Here is a 23,806-nt window from a genome sequence, read left to right as displayed (position 1 = left end):
ATTAATATGTATGTCAGCCTTCCAACAATAAAAACAGGAATAAAAAAGACACTTTAATTCAAACAATAATCTAAAACTTTTATCACAAAACACTTTGTGCAGGAATCCAGACCAATAGAATTGGAGCTTGTCTGAATAATAATTGATTTTAACTTATCATATAAAACTACTAAAAAATATCCGAATATTTCTGTTGAACCACAAAGATGAAACATTTTTGTTTGACAATCCAGGCTGTATGTTTGCTATCGCTGTGAATAAACTTCAAAACATTTTATACATTGCATGACTGCTTAAATTTGAAGAAATAAGAAATATATTCAATTGTAGTTTTTTTTCTGAAAAGCAGGTCTGAACAAAAATCACATGCATCTACATATGCAGAATACAGTGTATGTACAAAATTGTACGATGAGAACCAAGGTTTCATCCGAAAAAAGTCAGAATGTATATAAACCAGTTGTCTAAACAGATAAGTCTTGTTATAACTTCGTGTGTACATGCATCCTAAATTATGAATTATAGTATTTTTAACTATCAGAACATTACATAAAGCTACTTATAATAAATGTACATGTACAAATATACCTGTATGTGGTTTTCTGTGGCTCAGGGATGACATGAGTAATAAATATATCTAAATAAACATTTACGAAATCTTCATACAAAATGTACCTACATGTATGTGTAAGCACTGATCAGAACCCTTACTGAACAGCAACATGTAACCATCAGTAATTCTGTAAATATTATCCACTGACATACTAAAAGTAACAGTGAACCAGAACTTAGTTTTGAATTTTATAATCACAGCCTGCTACAAGATGGTCAAACAGAAGTGCAGTGTTCTAATTGGTTGCTAACATCTCTTCAAACAAAAAAAATTTCATCCACCACATAAAGCTTAAACGGACTGAGCAATTAAAGGATGACATACCGGTACATGTATCATACATGTTTCAACTGTGATGACTATACTCATAAGGGATCAATATTAAAAAGAAAATAGTACTTACCAAAGCTTGGTTAATTGAATTGGAGTCTCCCATAGGATATGGTGTGTATATGGCCAGTGCTATACAGTTAGCAAATATAGTCAGCAGAATCAAAAACTCAAAAGGCGTACAAAGCATTAAGGAAAACTACTATCATTAAACATGCATTTGTAGTTTTATTCTTTCTGTGTTATAATTAATTAATGATGTATTTTTATGTGTGTATTTAGCATTTATGATGTATCAGTATTTGTTTATTTCATAAACCTTTAGTCTTTTTACTTTTTTCTGTCCAGAAATAATTTGAATTAAATGTTGTATTGGTTTTACAAATGTAAAATGCATCCAAATCTATGTAGATGTGACAGTGCAATGTATATTAATCAGTCACTTTGAAAAAAGTGTTTCTAAAAACTGCTATTTAAAAGTAATAATGTAAGTTGATACTACTGTACAAATACAGGGTTTATAAACCATTGCTGTATTTTATGATAGCATTATATCATCTCCTGTTTCATTATGAGCAACTTCTAATGCAGAAGAATGCTTCCTAGTATGTTGGTGTAACTGTGTTATAGAGATAACATAAAATGATACAACTTTTTCTTTTGTGTATTCAAGATTTTTTTCTCTATAAAATACAGTAGCAGGATGAAAACAATACATGTACATTGCCGAAAAAAATCAAATTGATTTGCACTGGCCGCAAAATTGCTCGGACTACCCTCAAAATCTGACCTGTTGCTAAAGCTCAAACAAATAAATTTGATATTTTCTAGTAATATACATATATTGTATATATTCATTTGTTTACAATTACAGAAGTTAGGAATCATCCTATTTTTTTTTGGTTTGGTAAATTTTGATTAATTGTAATCATATTAAAAAGAAATGTAAGTTACATTACTAGGGCACACAATGATATGTACTAGTAAAATCCTAATAAAATGCACACATATATGCACATGTAATATAGAAATCTCCTTTAAATATAATCCATAACAAAAGAATAAGAAAGGATATCTCCATTCTACAACACGTATACATAGCTTTCTCATAGGATTGTTCAACGTCAAGCAGAATAATGCTCTTGGTGGTCGAACATTTTGTGTTGGCTGTTTCCGCTGATTTGGCCGCTTTCGCGTCATGGCTGCTGACTGAGCAGCGCCGATTGCCGATTCCCACGCCGTGCTGAGAGGTTTGGTCGGCACACCCTGTGTTTTGTTTTCTGTTGTCGCTGGTGATGGAGGGCCTCCTCCCTCTTGCCCTGGCCCAGACTTTTCTGGAGTCTGGGTGGCAGGCAAGTCCCTTCTATCAGTTGGGCTCCCTGGGATCCTATCATAATTTTGTCCTACAAAAAACATTTAAAACTTCAGTAAAGCATTTACACAATGACTTTTCAAAACAATGAATTTTGAAAAGGTAACAATAAGAAATTAAGACACTTTATGAATTAATATTAATGTGTGATTGCATGTTTTTGTGAAGTTATTTATAAGTGTTCCTGTTAAATATATAACAAGAATAGAAATGGTCAGGTAAATATATTAAATAGTCTATATCAAAATAATATGTACATTTGTACATGTAGCTCTTACATGTACAAATGTATTAATTATTCCATAATACAATTCAGACAAAGCAGCCTCACAAATACATTGAAGCTATTTCTAAGAACAATCATATTCAACAGGACTGGCCAGAACATCACTCTTTTACCTGATACATACAAAATACAGACACAATTGATTTTAACAGTTTAAATACACTTCACAGGTTTTATTTCAAGTGTGATCAAATGACATTCTTAACTAATGATTTTCAAGGTAACATGTTGCAGTTTGATGAGCAGCAGGATTATGAAAGCTTTATTTCACTGTCCAATGCTATTGACTTGTTTATTAACAGACAAGACAGATTCTATATCTCCATATAGGAATCTGACCAATTACAACACAGTGATAAAAAGATTGCATCTGATAATTGGGCTAATGTTATTTGTAAGCCACCCCCCTATTATGACCTTCATAAAACAAATTAAAGTAGCTGAATAAATCTATATCAGGGCACTATTGTCATTATTAAACAAACTATACAGACTAATTAATGAGTAATCTTGGCCATGTTGGTCTCACTTTGTTTAATCAAAATCATACCATGTATTGTTACATGTATATATTTCATATATACATGTACATGTGCCAAGAAGAGTGCAGCAAATATGGTACTTGATTAACAAAGTAGTATCCAGAAATACAAGGTCTCACAATGGGAGACATTGACACACAGACACCCAGCATTTCAGCAAGTCCCTGAGCTGTGTGGCAACAGGAGGACAAAAATGGTCAAATTACACAAAATATACCCCACATTGGGATAGAAAAGGTAAATCTATAGTCTACTTGTACATTCACATATGCTACACAATAGATTTCCCAATAACCAGGAAATTAAGTGGAAAAAAAACAAAATATATTCATGTATTAATGAGTACGTATGTACTCCAAATTATTGACAAATATAATTATCTTAATGTTTGAATGGAAAAATACCAGACTGAAAAAAAAAAACAGACACAACTGCAATACTGCATTATATAAAGCAAAACCTCTGTCAACAACCCAATGGTGTCATTAAATGATATCCTTATCAATAAAGGAAACATTCTTATTAAATATTGACAAATTTTTAGATTCCTCTGCCTATTGAAAATACAATGAAGTTAGCTTCCTAAGAAATCCCAATAATCTATAGATGCTTTCAGTTTTCTAACAAGAGTTTTTTACTTTAAACTTGTCCCTTGTAATTCAAACGCAGAAAATCTTAGACAGATCGAAACTGGTTCTCAACATAAATAAGCATCATGATTAAGGCTAAACATACATTTTGTATACAGACTTTACATATGTCTTTCATATAAACTATGCTTGTATGGATTGTCAGAGTATTCAAAAATCATTGTCTATAATGATCTTAAGCATACAATAAGAGAGAGCAACCAGGCTTCAGTGCATCAACTTTAAATACACGTACCTGCATTTTCAAGCTCATATGGATCAATAAACTCTTTGTAGGTTCATACAATCCAAGTGCAGGAAGCAGCCAAGTTTCACTAAAAAAAAACCTTGAGTTGAAATTTTCCTCAAATCCATCATCTGCTCAATTTCGACCAACCACTCAAGTGAGATCACTTGAAATTGCAGATTTTAGGAAAAAACTCTGGATTTAAGCAAATTCTCAAGATTTTTGTACGAAACTCAGACCTGATTGTTCTTAAGATCATCATTATTGAAATTTCATAACTAACCCCCTCAATTTTGCTGCTGTCACTTTCAAACAAGGACAGGGTGACATTAAAGCTTTCTTTTATTCTTACTTCTATAGAGTACTATAAAACTAAAAGGTGTAAGACTTAAAAATAACAATGGCACAAAGCCTAGAATGTTTAACAAATAGTTATAAATTGATTGCAACAGGTGTTGAGAATCCAATCAGTACACATTCCTTAAGTCTGATGAGCAAGCAACATCTGAAAAGTCATTCAGGTACAATCAATCAATATTTAAAATATATATATATATATATATATAAATATGATCTTATATGAATAGGTCATTGTGAGCAAATCACTTCAAAAATAGTAGTATGCAGCCTTCCAAAAGTTAAGTGGCGATTGAAATCTTTTTTTTTATTACTTAACATGAAAATCATGATTAGAAAAATGAGAAGGTCATCGATGATTAACTCTAGAGTTTGGTTTAATTAACATGTCTACACCAGTAAATTAGTTGGTTCAGGATTCAAGTAGACTCTAGGTGTTCCCTGTAAGCGTTCTATATACCTTAAGCTGTGTACACAAAGGATACATAGATTGATGACAGGGAATATGAGACCAATTCTCCTTTGGTCTCATCTCAAAGAACAATTTTGTTTCTACTGGCTTATCTTCAAATAAATATTTGTATCTTTTATCACTTTAAGTAATGTTTCCTTTAACAATTGTTTCATGTCATCTACGTCAAATATACACCCCATTTGTAATGTATATGTAACACATAACGGTATTAAACATTATGTAAGGAGAGACATTTTTCTTGAATTTCTCCAATTCTATTCAAAAAGATGCTGACTTTCCACATAATCACTACAAGATTTCCTGATCTGGTCTAGCATCCATTATCAAACTGACCAATTGAATTGCAGGATTACTTGGCATATTCACTCCAGTAGAATATTCTACTGGCACGAAATATGCCAAGAGATCTTCAGATTGACTGGTCAACTTGGCAGGGAATACAGTATAGTGGGTTATTTTCATGGGGGTTTAATTTTCGCTTATTTTCGCGGATCGGCAACAACCGCAAAAATAAAACCCACGAAATTTTATGCCAACATAACAGTCATTTCTTAAAACAATACTTTGGTACTCTACACGGAAACTTTCCTTTTAATTTCCGGTATTAACAGTAGATAGATTAATGAGATTAATGAATAAATTTAAGAAGTGAGAAGAAATAGTTCTCATTTTTTCAACCTCAACCATTATACTTTTGTAAATTTTAATCACCAATTTATTTCCAAACGATCGTTATGTGTAAAGGATACCAGCAATTGAAAATGAGTATTCTGATTTTTTTCAAACCCAAAAACATTGTAACTTCAGAAAATTCTGAATTGGCTGATATAGTAGGACACAGTGCTTTAAAGAATGCAAATGAACTAGTCTGTGAAATAATAGGAAGTCTGTCAAATATTTTGTCACACCTCTTCAGACCGTGAAAAAAAAACCACGAAAATATCTTCCAGACGTTTGGCCTTTAAAATCGCCAAAATTTAGCACCGCGAAAATAACATGCAATAACAGACAATGAGATAAGGAAGCAGATTAGAAAATTTATTGCTGTTATGTGGAGTTGAAAAAGTGTCCAATTATAATAATACAAAAGTAAACATCTACGGCTCTAGGAACACTGACACAGAATACTAGATAATAATTGAATTCCTGATGCAACATGTTTTCTGATTGGATGAAAAATTTCGTCTATCATCTCTTAGAACAAATTTTGTAATGTGACTGTGACGTCAGCAACCTTTTTTGATGATTTACTCATTAAATTTTGATATTAAATTAAATAATAAGGAATAACTGTTATACATGTATTTTTCGGACTATTTGAAATAACCTCAATGCCCATGGTGTACACGTGAAAAAAAAACCAGTTACGCAGGTTATTTAGTGTGCACAACTTGATTGAGGTTATTTCCTCATGGACCGAAAAAATATAAAAATATAACAGTCATTCCTTAAATATCCCAAATAACATATAATGTATATACTTAGAACCCCAGAGCCTTAAAGCTGACATGTAAGTATCATAATACATCAGCAAAGAATTCATTCCATACAGCAACCAATTACAATAAATAAAAGTTTTGGAAGGGAAATGATTCACTGACTATACACTACATTACCCACCTTGTATATACATGTACATTGCATTCCAACTGATTGTAGATTGAAATTTAAGAGTTTCATGCCAGTGGTATCAGCCATACCTAAGCAAATTCAGATTGCTACATTCAAGAACAATATTATGTACATGTACATGTAGGTTATTATTACATAACTGGACCATCCTAAATCTAGTAATTTTGTTTTGAGTTTTGGATTTCTCTGACAAGAGACACCTGATCAAGGTAACCAGCACCATTTCTGTCCTCTTGAGACATAATCAATACATATTTATTCGCTTCATCACACTACAATACTTTATTTCTGTCAATTGCAATATTTTATTTCTACAAATTCAATGTGATTTCATAATTAGACTTGAAAAGGACTTAAAACTGCCAGGATAGACTTGTGCAGATGTCAATTGTTAAAAATATAACCAGTTATTCTAAACTTTGGTGTGATACTAGTAAGCTCTTTCAAATTTAGGTGTTACAAATACATGTACATACATGTTCATGTTTGTAGCTGTATATATGAACATGTGCAAGTGCTAGCTATTGTGACACCAAATTGAGATAGCAATAAAGGTCCTTTCATTCTACTACATTTTAAAGAGAGCAGAGTTCATACTTAGACTTCACTCTTTATCAAATTCAAAGAAAAAGAAAAAAAAGAAAATATAAAACAGCCATGGCAGTTTTTCTTATGATAAAGTTAAAGAAAGAAACTACAAATTATCCTCAAAATTTCATCAGGAAACGATAAAAATTAAGCAAACACTTACAATGTAGAAGCCTTTCAATAGAGTTGATATTATTCAAGTAAATGTATGTGAACAAAAGAGGCAATAGATAAATAGAACAAATCTTCTATTATACATGTATCAAATAATGAAGCGACTTAATTTAAAATGCTTATCAATGAAGGACATTGTATATATTACAAAAAATGAGATTATAATCACAACTATAAAGACGTATCTGAAGAGACCTGTACAACAACAAAAAACATATATTTGTGAAATAGCTTCTGCCTCCATTTGGACTCCTATTGCCGGTATTGGCAAACATGCAAACCTTAAGGAGAATCATCCTTTGGCAAGCATCTGACAATTTTCATCTTCCTTCATGCACATGTACATGTACATACATTTAGTGGGCAATAAAGAGATAAATGTCTCAATACAATTCCCATCACTCCTTTGCCCAAGCTATAACTCTATGATTCCTTTTTGGTATCAATACGCTAAGACAATTTGGTCCATTGATGTCAGCTGTATAACACTTTTTAACCACTTTGCCATTGTCATTGCCTATTGTAGTACAAGTCTAAGTAACCACTTTTTCTATATCCACTGCTGTAGCAATAGAAGCTCTTTATTGAAAGTCCTATGACTGTGAACATCTCCACCCACTGTTGTATCAAAGTCAATACCTTAAGACAACAATGTAGTAGCCCTCACTGAATCAATAACCTATGGCTACTCTGTCCATGTCGGTTGCATCAACAACGTACTTACCCCTTGTAAAAGCCTCTTGCATCAATATCATATGGTCCCTTTGCATGATTCCCTCATATCAATACCCTATGACCCCCTTGACCCTTGCATCAACATTCTATGACCAGCAGGCCTTTCATTAGAGGTGGTAGGAGGTACTTTTACCCTTCTAAACTGCTGAAAGGTACCTCCAGAATTTTAAATTTTCATACATTTTTATTAAGCAAAATGATGAAAAGTACCTCCTACAAAACCAAAGGTACCTGCACTGCAAAAAATTAATGAAACCTGTGGACCCGTTTGTCCGAGTCCCTACCATCAATGCCCTATTAACCCCTTGACCAAGTCCCTTAAATCAACATTCTATGACCACTTTGTCTGGGTCCATCATATCAACATTCTATATCCCCTTTGTCCAAGTCCCTTCCATCAATTCTCTTTATGACCCAATTTTTATCAATAACCTATATCCCCCTTGTCAGAGTCCCTTCCATCAATTCTCTATATGACCCAATTTTTATCAATAATCTATATCCCCTTTGTCCGAGTCCTTCCATCGATAACCTACATTGTATATCCCTAATGTCTGAATCCCTATTCAACACCCTATGTGTCCTCTGTCGGAGCCCTTTGTTGTCTCCTTCATGCAATAAATCTAATGCCTGGCATAATATACCTTTGAAAGTATACAGCAAAAAATATGAATCGATTAGGAAGATTTTCACCATGAGAAATGATCATTGTAGAAATCATATTTATGATGTCAAGCAACAGAGTTAACCAATGATTAATACTGATCAAATCAATAAGAATTCTTTCTTATTCATATTATTGCTGAAATAAACATCTCAATTTTAGCTTGGTGTCACTTTGGCAAGTTTGGTGTTGCGAAAGAAATAGGCTTCCAGTAACTGATGTCCTTATGAATTTTTGGCTTATTTTTTTTTTTGTTCCATTAAATATAGACCTATTTTTTGTTTTGGAAGTCAATAAAACATCAATTCATTCAAATTAAAAACATTCTTAAATGCAAGTTTTAAATATTGCCATTACAACTTTATCATATGATAATTTCCATTAACATAGTAAACACCTCAAATGTTGATTTTTTTGTAATCAATTCATCAACCTTGTGCAAGTATATGTAAGTCAGTAGTATCATCTAGCATCATACATACATGTACATGTATTCTAGATTAATATGATGAAAAATAGAAGCCTACACTATTTCGGCACTTTGATTAGTTTAGCAATAACACGAAACTGAGTAATTCTTATAAGTGTGCATCAAACTGATGTAAATTTGTACCAATATAAAGTTGTAAACTGAATAGATTTGGAATGCTTTCAACAGCAAAAATTCTGGATAAAAAATTAATCAAGAATGAGATTTGAGTATTTCATAAAAGGTCATTTTGCAACTCCTTGGCCTGTAAAATGTTATCATTTAGCTATGGAACATTTGACAGTGTATGTCACCTTGTCAAGTTAAACAGACACCAGACATTAAATATATCTGTAAAAAACAACTTTTCATTCTCAATCTATTCATAATTACAACAACAAACTGATGTATATTTGCAGATGTTGATGAATTTGAAATTGAGTTTATTAAATATTTACTTTTGTAAATGCATGCACGTGTATATACAATGCAGCTACATTGTACATGTACATGTATAGATTGGAACTCCTTTTTAAGTTGCTAATATTGTTAGTGACTTTTGCATACATAATTTTTGTACTAAATATTCGCATGATATGATTTGCATAAATATGTACTTATACGCCACTAAATGCTGCTCGGATCCTCTCCATGTTCAACACCATAGCATCATAACTTCATACCAGATGAAAATATACCTTTTATACATGTGTGTTCTACGTGTGTTTCGTGCTTGTACCAGAACAGAAACTTTACATGAAATGATCGGTTAGCTTTGAACATTACCCAGTTTCCAATTCAGGCATTGAGGCTTGTTACAAGACTACATACAAGTAGTTCATATATATTAGCACATCCTGGTATTTATGAATATTCATTGCCAGCTGCTTAATCAGGTTCATAATCTGGTTCGCTGGTCAATATCATAAGTGACCCAAAGATCGCTACAATGTACCTTTTTTAAAACATATCATACACATGTATATGTGGATTTTTTTCTCTTGTATTAGAATGGGAAGTTTACATTAAATGATAATAATAGGTTAGCATTGAATTTATGTAATATTACCCAGTTTCCGATTCAAACACAGGCGTTCTTTACAATTGTCTATATAACAGTCATATATATTATCAGGACACTGATATCTATATATATAGCCATTCGTGACATAGTGGTTATGAAAGGGTTGGCAATTATATCAAGGGAACAAAGATTTTTTGGGAAGTCACCTGATTTTGAAACATATCACATTTATACCATTTTGGATGTTGAAAGTATGCCAAAATCAGTGACAGTGAATATATGACAATTAGCAACTTTGAAGACTTCAGCCTTTGATTTTTTAAAATAGTTTTAAATATAGTTAAAAATATTAAAATATTAAAAGTTTTTGTATACATTTGTAATTCTTCGTTATTTTGTACGAGGGTTTGCATAAATGAACATTTAAGTTGATTTCTTGCTTTAGTTTAATTTCATAAGTAACACCGTTTCTGATTTGATCAAAAATTTTGTTGATTATCTTATAGACCAAATTTTGTAATGACTGTGACGTCATCAAACTTTTTTAATAATTTATTAGTTGAATTTTGATATTTTAATTAAATAATAAGGAATGACTGTTTTATTTCTTTGGTATATTTGAAATAACCTTGATGCCCAAAGGTGCACACTTAAAAATAACTTGCTACTCAGTTTACTTGGTGTGCACCACGTGATTTAGATTATTTTTTCATCGACCAAAAAAAATATACTGTCATTCCTTAAATATTACAAAATTACAATTCTTTATCATATACATCAGTTTTGAATATCTAATAAAGTCAAGATTGTTTGAACTGTATCAAACATTGTGACGTCACACACTTTATCGCACTTATGTATCACATGGCTAACCTAAATCAATACATTGTACTTCTTTACTGAATAGATGAACCTTTATCGCACTCCTTCTTGGAATTCTCTAACATATTCACTGACAGGTCTCTGACAGTTTGTATAGATGCACTGCAATACTCTCTTATTTAAAACTACATATACTATGTATACTACATGGAAAAACCTGCATCATATGCCATAACACCCTCATCAAGCTATAGGCCTCATGTTAAAATAAACCTGCATCACGTGCCGTAACACCCTCATCAAGCTATAGGCCTCATGTTAAAATAAACCTGCATCACTTGCCGTAACACCCTCATCAAGCTATAGGCCTCATGTTAAAATAAACCTGCATCATGTGCCGTAACACCCTCATCAAACTATAGGCCTCATGTTGCAATATATATCTTGAGATGATACAGCATGTGATACAGATTTTGGCCTGTATTATTCTCTAGCTATATACACAACATAAGTGGATGTCTACTTTGTTTTCAACAGACAGCTTAGGTGTCAATAATTATTTAGTACAGTGAGAGTGTAATTGGAGACCTGGTAGATATTGATATAAATCAGAGAAAAATATTTCATACATAATTAAATACAATATGTCTCTATGCTAATTTGAACCTATAGTAACTCACAGATTGTTTTAACATAGACAGAGAAGTGGGACATGCCTGACATTCCTTTGTGTTTCTGCATTTCATAGCAATCATCCTACATTTCAAATACATTTGTACATATACATGTACATTGTAAAAATGTAGATATACATGTATATGTCACAATCTTGTAAATACAGTAAAATCCAGGAGTAAAATACATGTATTCATTACACTTCAATGTTTTTGAAGGAACCTCTATGTTTTCCTACTAATTATTGAAACAGAATGATACAAACATAGTACATCTACATGAAAAACAAAATGTAGATACATGTACAGGGATAATGTTCCATCACTGAAAAAAAACAACCATTACATGTACAATGTCTAGACCTGCTTCAATAACAAAAATTTTGATAGTGAATAATGCTACAAATGAAGCAAAAATTCCATAATATAATATAATCTATATTTTGTGAAAACAGGAATGGGTACAATTTAACCATTTGCATGAAACTGTGATTCAAAACATGACAATGCTATAAAAATTAAAGAACCTTAGTGAGTGCATTCACATACACAATGTGTCCCAATGATGGATACTCAAGTAAATTTCAAACTCCAGACTGTGATTTCTTTGAGTTTTAATTAATCCAAAGTAAATATCATGGTAGAGGAACAAAACGTACACTTGATCTGTAACTTCTCATGGTGAACTAATATATCAAAAATCATGTCATAATCTGCAAGCGTTTAAAAAAAAAAGTTCGAAAAACGGTTATTTCTGTGAATTTAGCTCAGTTCACGGCCCATAATTTCCATAATATTATTGGAGCGGAACCAAACACAAACTTGTCCTGAAACTTATGGTGAATATATATGCAAAAAATCATGTCAATATCTGCAAGCGTTTAGAAAAAAAGTCAGGAAAACTGTTATTTCTGTGAATTTTGCAAAGTTCAAGGCCCATAATTTCAGTAAAATTCATCAAAGCAGAATGAAAGTTAATCTTGACCTAAATTATCATGGTGAACTTACATAACAAAAATCATGTCAATACATGTATCTGCAAGTGTTTCCAAAAAAAGTCTGAAAACTGAAGACGAACTGACAGACTGACAGACGGATCAAAACTACACGTAGGTAGAAAATAACTACATGTAAATGTACATTGTAAATTCAACTAACAAAATATATCAAATTAATACTGTAATTCCCTATTAAAAATAGAAGGGGTGCACACCTTCAATGGGGTCAGAATAATACAGTGAAGATGCACTAGTTCAAAGTATAAATCCAGATCCAAAACTATATGTGTAATACATGTGTAACTGATGCCAGTTCTATAAAGAATGAATACCTGCTCTCTAAGACATAAATAACCATTCAAGTTACTTTATATTTGCTCTTGTGTATTCTGCCTTGAATTTTAGTATAGAACTGTTCCAATAGGAATTAGGTCACTGTATTATTCTGACCCCATAGAAGGGGTGCACACCTTCAATGGGGTCAGAATAATACAGTGAAGATGCACTAGTTCAAAGTATAAATCCAGATCCAAAACTATATGTGTAATACATGTGTAACTGATGCCAGTTCTATAAAGAATGAATACCTGCTCTCTAAGACATAAATAACCATTCAAGTTACTTTATATTTGCTATTGTGTATTCTGCCTTGAATTTTAGTATAGAACTGTTCCAATAGGAATTAGGTGCTCAACATTTTTGTAATAGGAATTAGCTGTTTGACATTTCTGTACATTTTTTACTAGGACTTCAAAGAGGGATCAGCTGTGTAGCATTTGTGTACTAGAACTATTCCAATAGGAACTGTTCCAAAAGGGACCCACTGTTTACACATTTATACATAAGAACTGTTCCAATAATGACCAGCTGTTCGATATTTATGCACTAGAACTGTTCCAATAGGGACTAGCTGTGTGACATTTATGTACCCTAATTAAAACATTCTTCTGTCTGGCACAAGAAACTTGAATCCACCAAAGAGATACATTTTGTAAATGTATTGGGTCAATTTGCATAACAAAATGGGCCTTTTTTGGCAATTTGTAGAGTCTTAATTTAAATTCTATTATTTTATACATGTCATCTTTAAATAAGTTATATTTAGATCCTTTTTCCCTTGATGGAGACTAACCAAAAAGTGTGCGCAAAGCCCTGCTCTTAACTCTAGTTGTAATATATTGTAAGGTCATAATATGTACAAAACATCAACAAGGAAGTTGATGTTGCTTAAGTCTGAATTCAAATACCACAATATGGCATATCTTATAGTCCTGCCAAAACACCAAGTTTACTGTGATAAGAAGTTGAAAAGAAAATAATTGAAATGAAAAAGCTGTGGATGGACAAATACTTAGTAGATGGACGAACAGACAGACTGACACCATGATCACTAAAGACTTCTCATGAAGTGTAGGGTATAAAAATCTAAAACAGGGCTACACAACACTTGTATACAAGAAGGAATTGAATTGCTGTTATTTACTAATATTTACTATATGTACATTATATACATGTACATAATTACACATTAATCATTCCCATCCAAACATCTATATGTACAATGTCCATCATAAGACATTTTCCCTTTTATTCTCTTTTCAAATAGAAATTGTTCAATAACTTATGTACATGCATCATTTTGGAAGAAAACAAGATTGCTTGGTTTACATCTATGACAGTTTCAGTTTTATTATCAGTCTGCCTATTGCAGATACATGTATATGGACATACATGTACATGTAGTATAAATGTTTATTGTACAATTATACAAAATGTACATTTTGTTCATTCAAAAATGCATGTACATGTACTAAAAAAGATAGCCCATATGGAAAACTGAACTTTTCAAACTGGTGACATCCAACAAAGAATACCTAAAATATTTCAAACAATTTGTACATGTACTATAGGAGAATTGACTATACAGTATACCAGTGTTCATTCCAGAAAATTGCACAAGAGGCCAGTGTCCCCCTAGGTAGTGAAACAGGGGGTCGTTTTCAAATAAAAGGGGGTCAATATGGCAGTATGATAGGAGGTCATTTTAAGATAACAGGAGAGATTCAACCAACAAATAAGTTAGCTTCAGGTAAGTACATGTTCATTGTACATGTACATGTACATGTATGTGCATCTATACACATTATAGTTTCACTTTTAGGTGAGTGGCATACACCTAAAAAAATATATTCATTATGGCATTCTGCTGATTCAAATTGTCATTCATTTAGATGTTGCAGCTCCACTTACATGTAGAATATATCTGATCTATTGAGGATCATATCCAAGTTCAGTACACCACCTAAAATCTTCAGCATTCTCATTTAGAGTAGCACCTAGAGAAGTACCCAGTAGGTACAGCCAAATGTACCACAGTTCAAAGACATGTATATGTACATGTGTGTACAAATTATAAATGTAGTACCAGGGCCTATTTTATAGTGGGAAAGAAATGAATAAAAACTTCTCCTTGTTTGTGTTCACTTCTCCTATCTGTCTTTGACAGGGAGATGTTTTTGTAATAAAACTGCAAAGAAAAACAAGGTTACAATGTATATGCTAATATGCAGAATGGTGCTACCTGCAGCTAAGTGAAAGTAGAGTAATCCAGGACAAAAAAGGTATGCTACCATAACAGAGGCAAAGTTGAAGGCATACCATTCAAGCCTTAACAGAAAAGGGCAGGGTGCACATGACCAAGATACAATGTACATGTATATATACATGTTATGTCATGGTTGTCATATGATTTGTCTTACAATTTTCCATGACAAAAAACTAAATATCATACACTGTCTGTCTAAAACAAGACAAGAAATCATACCTATGATATCCTTTATAAATCATACCCATGATATCCTTTCTTTGATAATGAAAAACAAGACAAGAAACCATACTCATGATATCCTTTATAAACCATACCCATGATATACTTCTTTTAATAATGAAAAACATGACAAGAAACCATACCCATGATTTTCTTTCTATGATCATGAAAAACAAGACTAGAGACCATATCCATGATATCCTTTATAAACCATACCTATAGTATGATATCCTTTCTTTGATAATGAAAAATCAAGACAAGAAACCATACCCATGATATCCTTTATAAACCATACCCATGATATTCTTTCTTTAATAATAAAAAAAAACAAGACAAGAGACCATACCCACGATATCGTTTATAAACATATCCATGATATCCTGTCTTTAATAATGAAAAACAAGACAAGAGACCATACCCATGATATCCTTTCTATGATAATACAAAATCAAGACAAGAAACCATACTCATGATATCCATTATAAACCATACCCATGATATTCTTTCATTAATAATGATAAACAAGACAAGAAACCATACCAATGATATCCTTTCTTTAATAATGAAAAACAAGACAAGAGACCATATCCATGATATCCTTTCTATGATAATGAAAAACAAGACAAGAGACCATATCCATGATATTCTTTCTATGATAATGAAAAACAAGACAAGAGACCATATCCATGATATCCTTTATAAACTATACCCATGATATCCTTTCTATCATAATGAAAAACAAGACAAGAGACCATATCTATGATATCCTTTATAAACCATATCCATAATATCCTTTCTATTATAATGAAAAACAAGACAAGAAACCATACCCATGACATCCTTTCTATGATAATGAAAAACAAGACAAGAGACCATATCCATGATATCCTTTATAAACCATATCCACGATATCCTTTCTATTATAATGAAAAACAAGACAAGAAACCATACCCATGACATCCTATCTTTGACAATGAAAAACAAGACAACAAACCATACCCATGACATCCTATCTTTGATAATGAAAAACAAGAAAAGAGACCATATCCATGATATCCTTTATAAACCATACCCATGATATCCTTTCTATTACATGTATAATGAAAAACAAGACAAGAGACCGTATCCATGATATCCTTTATAAACCATATCTATGATGTCCTTTCTTTAATAATGGAAAACAAGACAAGAAACCATACCTATACATGTACAATGTACTTGCATACCAATACTTGTTTTAGTTTTGAGTAACTTTTTAATTTCTCTATAAACTGTCATGAGATTGATTTAACTTTGTTCTCAAATTCCCTATAAAATTCAAATCAATGGAAATGACTTTAAATATTCCTGAAGCTGATTATTTATTGTACCAATCTGATCAAGATGAATCAATTATTTATAGAAGCTATCATAACAGAAACTTAACTTGTTAACAAAGAAATCTGCCACTGTACACATGTACATGTACATATACACTGTAGTCCAGATCCAAGTACTAATCAGGATGAGAATAAGTAAAGATAAATATAATTTATCTTTATGAATATACATTTAATATACCTGTAGATGCAAATTTGTACATGTACATGTTTAAATATTATTTCTTAAGCATACATTGTAGTAGCAAATGCAATGCAAGTAACCACTGTGCTCCAAGCATACACATACATTTTGTATACATTTACATGTACATGTATGTATATCAGTTTGGGGGGAAGGACTTACATGTTGCCATAGATAAGTAACATGTTCATGTATATATGAATATTCTATCTTTATTAGAACCAGAATATGAATGCAAACATTTCTGCTGTAGTAATTTGTACTCTGATGTGCACATGTGGAGTTAATTAAGTAAGTTTATCATATCTATTCAATCTGAAGCAGCAGGCAATCCTTCAATACTGAGATCATAGGATTACATCACTGATCTACATTAATTACCATGTGGTCAAAAACTCTCATATTAAAGATGTTTTCCTTATAAATTAGAGTTGAAAAAACTTGAAATTACATGGACTGCCATCAATAAGTCAAATGGCCTGATTAATTGTTTATTTCAGTACAATTTTAATTTTGATACATTTCGTTATCAAATATCTTGTCAGTAAATTACATGATGGTCTACAATGAAAAAAATTGACAAGAAATTACCACAAACAAGACATTCTATATGTACATGTATCTCCCTCAAATTTTTGTTTTCATGTGACACTGAGCTGACTGAAGTACTCTCCCAATATCTAACAATCTCATTAAATGTACTTTTATGAAGACTTAATACCAATTCCATTCTTACTGATTCATTTAACAGCCCTGACTGCTTTATTCATGTAGATAGTTCAGAACTTCACATTTATCAATGCTGGTAGATTAAGCAATAAGATGTTCAGCAGTAAAACCAGACAACAATGAATTATCTCTAATAATTGTTCAATGTAGTGGACAAGGTTGAAATGGAAATTGTAGAATGAAGTTTTATTGGAACATGGATTCTCCAGTAATCAGTGCCAGTCTCAGATCGAGACATTTATTTCTTATAGGGGTACCAAATAGGTCGTTTCTTTAATTTTGAGCAGTACTGCAGCTAGAAACCTAAGCCATAGGAAGTGGGTTCTTTCATTTGCTTCACCAGAAGCAAAAGCAAACATTAAAATATAAATATATTTTAGATAGAATGAAGATTAAAGTACAATCATGTTATTTTTTTCCTATTTCCAAACAACTTTTCAATGTTCATCACAATGTATAATGTACATTGCAGATGTACATTTATAAATGTATATGTAATTTTTTTAAGTGAACAAATTAAACACATAAATATTCAGATCACTCTGACAATTACATGTACTGGTACATTTTTATGTAAAAAATGGAATGACAAGAGCATCAAAAGGGTGTCGTAGACAAGGGAAGTTGTATCACATACAATGGATGAAACCCCTATTTTTTTTATCAAGATGATTCAATTATACATGTGTGTAAGATAATTCCTTGTATGACTATGCTAACAATACTAATTTTAGTCTTTCAACAAAAGTACAAATGTACAATGTATGTGTACCTGTATTCAAATGTTTTAAACACACATGTACTGTACTATTATGTATTATTATTTTCAATAATTTTCAATTAGCACCTGATCTGAGTATTTTGTTAACTAACCTCATGAAATACATTTACAGGTACAGTACTTAGTTCTTGTTCATATGCATATGAGTAAAACTAAAAAGCATTAAATTGTCTGTTTCAGGAATTAAAATTCAAATCAAGGAAGAAACATTAAATGCATCATATTCAAATGTGCAACAAGTATACAACACATACATGTATACGGGTAATGTCTGTATCATTTCCTTCATATGAAATATTAAGCAAACATTTTATAATTAGAGAAACAACATCTTTCTAATACAAGCATTATTTTTCATTACAGTCTCAATAGCTACATTTTTAAAAAATCTTGCCAGAAGCTTAAAATGTTAAAATATTTAGAATGTACAGATTTCAAGTTTAAATGATTATGATAACTAACTATGCAACTATACAGAATGTTTCTATGATAATAAACACTTGTATAAATACAAAACAATAAAATTGAATATGTTTAACCCCTCCCCCTCTTTGTGTCAACATTAAAAAAAAAAATAAAAGTGTAGAACATTAATTCTTTCACTTCAAATTTTCATAGAACCTTCCTTCACCATGAACGAATAAATAATACATTTTTGTATTTATGTTGAGAGAACAGTTTTTCATCTTCAGCCTCAGCAACAAAGCAAAGAGGCATGTTGATCATATAACCAGTTGCGACTGCATCAATAAGATATGCTTTAATAAATATTTGCAAAGATTTTTCAATTATGCAAACAATTTACAATCACTTCTTCTCTTACCTGGACCCTTTGTTTCCATTTTTGAGTCTCAAAACTCAGAAAAATCCTAAATAATTTTATGCTACAAATCTTCAATTTCGTCCATTTTTGCCTTTTTTCCAGTATCATCATCCGGGAATTTCTTCCATAATATCGGTAAATTTTTCATCCTTTCATCAAAAATTTGTTGGAATAAATTGATTTTTCACTTCTTTTCACGGTAAATGAATGAATGGTAATCCATGGACACACGACACTACTCAATGGGAACACTTGTGGTCGCTGTACCGTGAAACGTAAGCGTGCCGCTTGATCAGATTTCGGGCACCTGTTTCCAATTTGACACCAATTAAATCGACAAGAAAAATAATAGGAGACTAAATATCACGCTACATAAAATTAGCACACTTTAATAAGTCACTTCACAGGAAGCATTGATTTTTTTTAATATTTCAAAATACACTATTTATAATAAAAGCAACGAAGCAAATATTCACTGTGAGGCTAATCGATCAACGGAAATGGCGGAAGGTCGAATGAATTTAGCAGCCCTACAGCAAAGAGATCCGTATATAACGGATATTGTTGATACGGCGTCTCAAGTTGCCTTATATTCGTTTAGCAAGGACATGGTGTCATGGGTTGGTGTTGATAGTTTTCTTGATTTTGCATGTACACTATCAAAATACACCTACACATCTCTCTCTCTCGCACACTAATGTTCAATTCTCATGCATCAATCCATCATGTTGATGAAGCTGATAATGAATCAGCCTTTCTATAGAGTGTCAGTTCAGTACAAGCCTAAACTACTTATTTAAACTATTTAACGTGCCAAACATTGTCTTTAAATCTTCCCTAAACAATTATTGGAAAGGCTAACCAACCCTAAATTTGAAATACATGATTTGATAATTAAACAATCATTTGACATAATAGGGTAAATGGATGAGGCTTAAAAAACCAAAAGCAATGTAAGGTTGTGCACAACTTTTATTAAATAATCCATTAAAAATACATAAGTAGAACTGATTTAATTTACTTAATATAACGATGAAGGCATTAGCCTTAAGTGGGAGCAAAGCATAAAGTACTTGTTCCCTTTTAAACAATGCAAAGTAGACTCTATGTCCTTTACACTACAGTCAGAGTGGAATGGTTTTCTAACACGTCAGTCTGAACAGATTGAAACTTGGAGTTGCACCGACATAGTCTTTAATACCCAGATTCCACTTAGCCAAAACTGACCATTTGTACATTGTAATAGCCATACAATTCAATGAGCATAACAGGGAAGTTGGGGATACAATATATATGATGTTTCAGTTTTTTTTTTTTTTTTTGAGATGTATATCCTCCATTAATTCTTAGCACTCTAGCTAGGATGAAATTGAATCGTGTCATTAAGAATTCAGTATCTTATATTTTGTACATGTTTATCATTTGTTGATTTTTTTTTTAATTTTATTCACAGCTACATCCAAGGAGTTCAAAAATGCCCCAGTTTTCTACTTTAAACTACATTTCAAAGACAACCCATACATATCTTTTATTAATGATCAATGTTATGCAAATTCCAACTTAAATTGATGCTGATCAATTCAAACAATCCTTCGACATACCTCACATTTAGTTGTCTATTTTTGAAAATTTAAATGAACACATTTTATGTCTGTTCATCAGATCGACTTCAATGAATTATAACTCAATACAGGAGGGTTATTAATTATTAATTAACGATAAATATTTATTTTACAATTTTCTGATTATCAATTCATGTTGTATTTGTCAACCTTCTGTACAAAATGCTAATCGTCCAAACTGATGTTTATTGTTTTTTTTTTTGTGCTTGGATTAAAGCTGAATGAATCAACAATTAAAATGTAGCAAATTGACTTCATGTTGAGTAATTGTATTATTATCCCCTTTTGTGATTTTCAGGGGGTCCTCAATGAATTTTGTAGGTCAGGAACATTTGTTTGTTTGTTGGGGTTTAACGTCCGAGCAGCAATATTTCAGCTATATTCAGACGATGAACATGAAATTGATAATAAAATGAACATGAAATGATGATGAAATGAAAAAGGGATGGGACACAAGGACAATGGGTCGACAAATTTTGATTGCCACTGGAAATAGGGAGAGGTGGGTAGGGTCGGGCAATTTAGCCTCCTGTGGCAGAGCCCTATGGTTCCTACTCCGGGAGAATACCACAGTAGGGTTCTTTAATGTGCGAGGAACATGGCATCTTTCTCAACACGGTACACCACTATGGTTTGCAGTCAGGTTTTCCGTATTATAGCCTGACAACCCCAGCATGTAACACGCCAGGGGTACCCCATTCAACCACCTGGGGCACACATCCCAGTTGCTCTGTGGGCAAAGCGCCCTAGCCCCCGGCTACGGTTCTGAGCACTATTTAGTCGCCTTTTACGACAAGCTTAGCGCTGCTGCAGGCCTATTCTTTTAACACCCGGACCTGCACGGGGCAGGTCAGGAACAAGGTAGCTCAGGTCTTTTAGAACAATACCAATGTCCATTCTGTTGTGGAGATCAATGAGATTAAATTTACTGTGCTGAGTGAATTTCACACTCAAGTCAGTGATTCTCCATACACAATTAACAACCGGAATATACAGTACAATGTCCCAGATGGGTGGGTGTAACACTCATATTTCAGCCAGAAAAAAATGACTGACACAGTGTTTCACCAACCAACACCAATAAAAACTCCAAATTGAGTATTAGAGAACTTAATGTCCCTGACCACTTTTGTCAGATTTGATAACTATAAATTGTGTTAACATGAAGAATTGGATCAATTTGATGGTAATTTCTTGTCTTCAACATTGAACCATATCAGAAACAGGAATTAGTAATGTGCTTAACTTATAAAAACTTTTTCTCTCACTACATGTATATGGATAAAATGAGGTACAATATATATCAATAAAACAATTTGTAAAAATGATGTGCATACATAGAAACAAGTATAGAACATTATGGCCTCATATCATCAGTATATGCTGCTTAATATCCCTTTTGTCAAATACTTAGATTGTTAGATACAAAATACATGCATAAATATGTATCTTAACCCACCTTGAACCATATTATTTTATTTGACAAGGCATTTCAATAGGTTGTCATATGAATTACCATAACCAATGTATATGAACAAAAATCTGTATTAAAAAATGGGAGATTACATTGGCTACCTTCCACCCAAACCAGTGACCACAGATACATCCCCATTCTCAATTTTTTTCAGTTTTAAGGCCTCAAAATTGTAAAGGTGTAAGGGTGTGGACACTATTTCTAAGTAAGAAATTGGACCAGAAAATGACTCAAAAAAGTACGAATTTAACTTAATTTCTGAATTTTGGTTAACTTTAAACAATTTTGTCCATTTAATGTACAAATTTTTTTAAACCTTTATGTATTTGTAATAGACTCAGTTCTTCATATTCACAAATAGGAACTATTGTCTAGCAGTCAGCAATGAAAAAAATCAAAATTTGATCTTTTGGTGTCATGTAAACAGTTCAACAAAATAAAGAAACTTGAACCCACATACATCAGTTTTAAAGGAATAAACTTTTTGCAAAAGTTCATGCGCATGACGGAGTTAAGATATGCCATGTCCTTATTGGATTATTTCAATTTCTCTAAATATCCATGTGGAAAAGAAAAGCTCAGTGTAAACTTTTCACAACTGTTATATTTGGACATTCAAATACAATATATTTATGAAAATACAAGTACAACAATCATTGTAATTAGATTTAATCATGATTCTTCACAAATGTTATCATTAATTTAATTGCACATTTGGTTCAGTAATTGTAATTTTATCAATTTCTTCGAAAGTAATCAAACCCGTCTCTGCTAGCAAATTATTTTTTTAAAGTTGGATTTTTTGACAATGATTTTTGCCTTCATATCCCTTCTCCTGTAATAAGCAAAATCAAACTTCACCTGTATTCCAAGGTTCAAAGCCAGTGCTTCAACATTTTACAAAATACTGCTTTGTATGGGACAGTTTGGCAACTTTTTGGTTCATGTCTGGAAGTTTCCTACTATTTCTGAACACTACACAAAAATATAGTCCGAAGTAATTCCTTTTGTATCATTTGATACATCTTATAATCTGTAAATATGTTTTTGGCAATTTATATTTATCTCAATAATAATCTATTATTTCTGCAAATGAACTGAAGATTTGAGGGACTCCTTTTAGAATATTCAAGAAATCACAGACACTGCAGTTTATCATTGTTTTACCACAGGCTGACCTTTTACATGTATGATGCATTATTTTAATCGGAGCAATAGCAAGGGGTAAAATATTGGCATAAATGGTCAGCCTGTGGTAAAACAATGATAAACTGGAGTTTCCATCATAATCTCATTTATTTCAATTCTAATAGGACCATTACGGTACTTTTTGCATTTTCGTCCCCTATTACAGTA

The 23,806-nt window shown here is 32.0% G+C and overlaps 2 protein-coding genes across 12 annotated transcripts in view; one reads left to right on the top strand and one right to left on the bottom strand.

Moving 5' to 3' along the window:
* The window catches only part of LOC148627044 (muscle calcium channel subunit alpha-1-like), a 116,804-nt gene that overhangs the window by 71,873 nt on the left and 21,125 nt on the right, over window positions 1-23,806 (bottom strand). For 9 of the 11 annotated variants that reach the window (XM_088566125.1, XM_088566185.1, XM_088566191.1 and 6 more), the window contains exons 1-3: window positions 19,355-19,844; window positions 2,019-2,346; window positions 1,017-1,122 (exon numbers count right to left, since the gene is read on the bottom strand). In XM_088566125.1, the coding sequence (XP_088422251.1) occupies window positions 1,017-1,122; window positions 2,019-2,346; window positions 19,355-19,373 (453 nt within the window). In that variant the 5' untranslated portion in view covers window positions 19,374-19,844. Of the gene's footprint in view, window positions 1-1,016; window positions 1,123-2,018; window positions 2,347-19,354; window positions 19,845-23,806 lie in introns of those variants that run through there. The other 2 variants (XM_088566178.1, XM_088566193.1) reach the window with 2 other exon arrangements.
* Window positions 19,844-23,806, top strand: part of LOC148627043 (mRNA-decapping enzyme 1A-like) — a 54,660-nt gene continuing 50,697 nt past the window's right edge. Inside the window, exon 1 of the mRNA XM_088566226.1 lies at window positions 19,844-19,974. Within this exon, the coding sequence (XP_088422352.1) occupies window positions 19,855-19,974 (120 nt within the window). The 5' untranslated portion in view covers window positions 19,844-19,854. The remainder of the gene's footprint in view (window positions 19,975-23,806) is intronic.

Source organism: Perna viridis, chromosome 1, assembly GCF_037379345.1.
Source record: "Perna viridis isolate PV_CMFRI_1.1 ecotype Kerala chromosome 1, ASM3737934v1, whole genome shotgun sequence".
Taxonomy (NCBI): domain Eukaryota; kingdom Metazoa; phylum Mollusca; class Bivalvia; order Mytilida; family Mytilidae; genus Perna; species Perna viridis.
The sequence above is the reverse complement of the archived record's forward strand: the minus strand, read 5'-3'. Positions and strand labels throughout refer to the sequence as shown.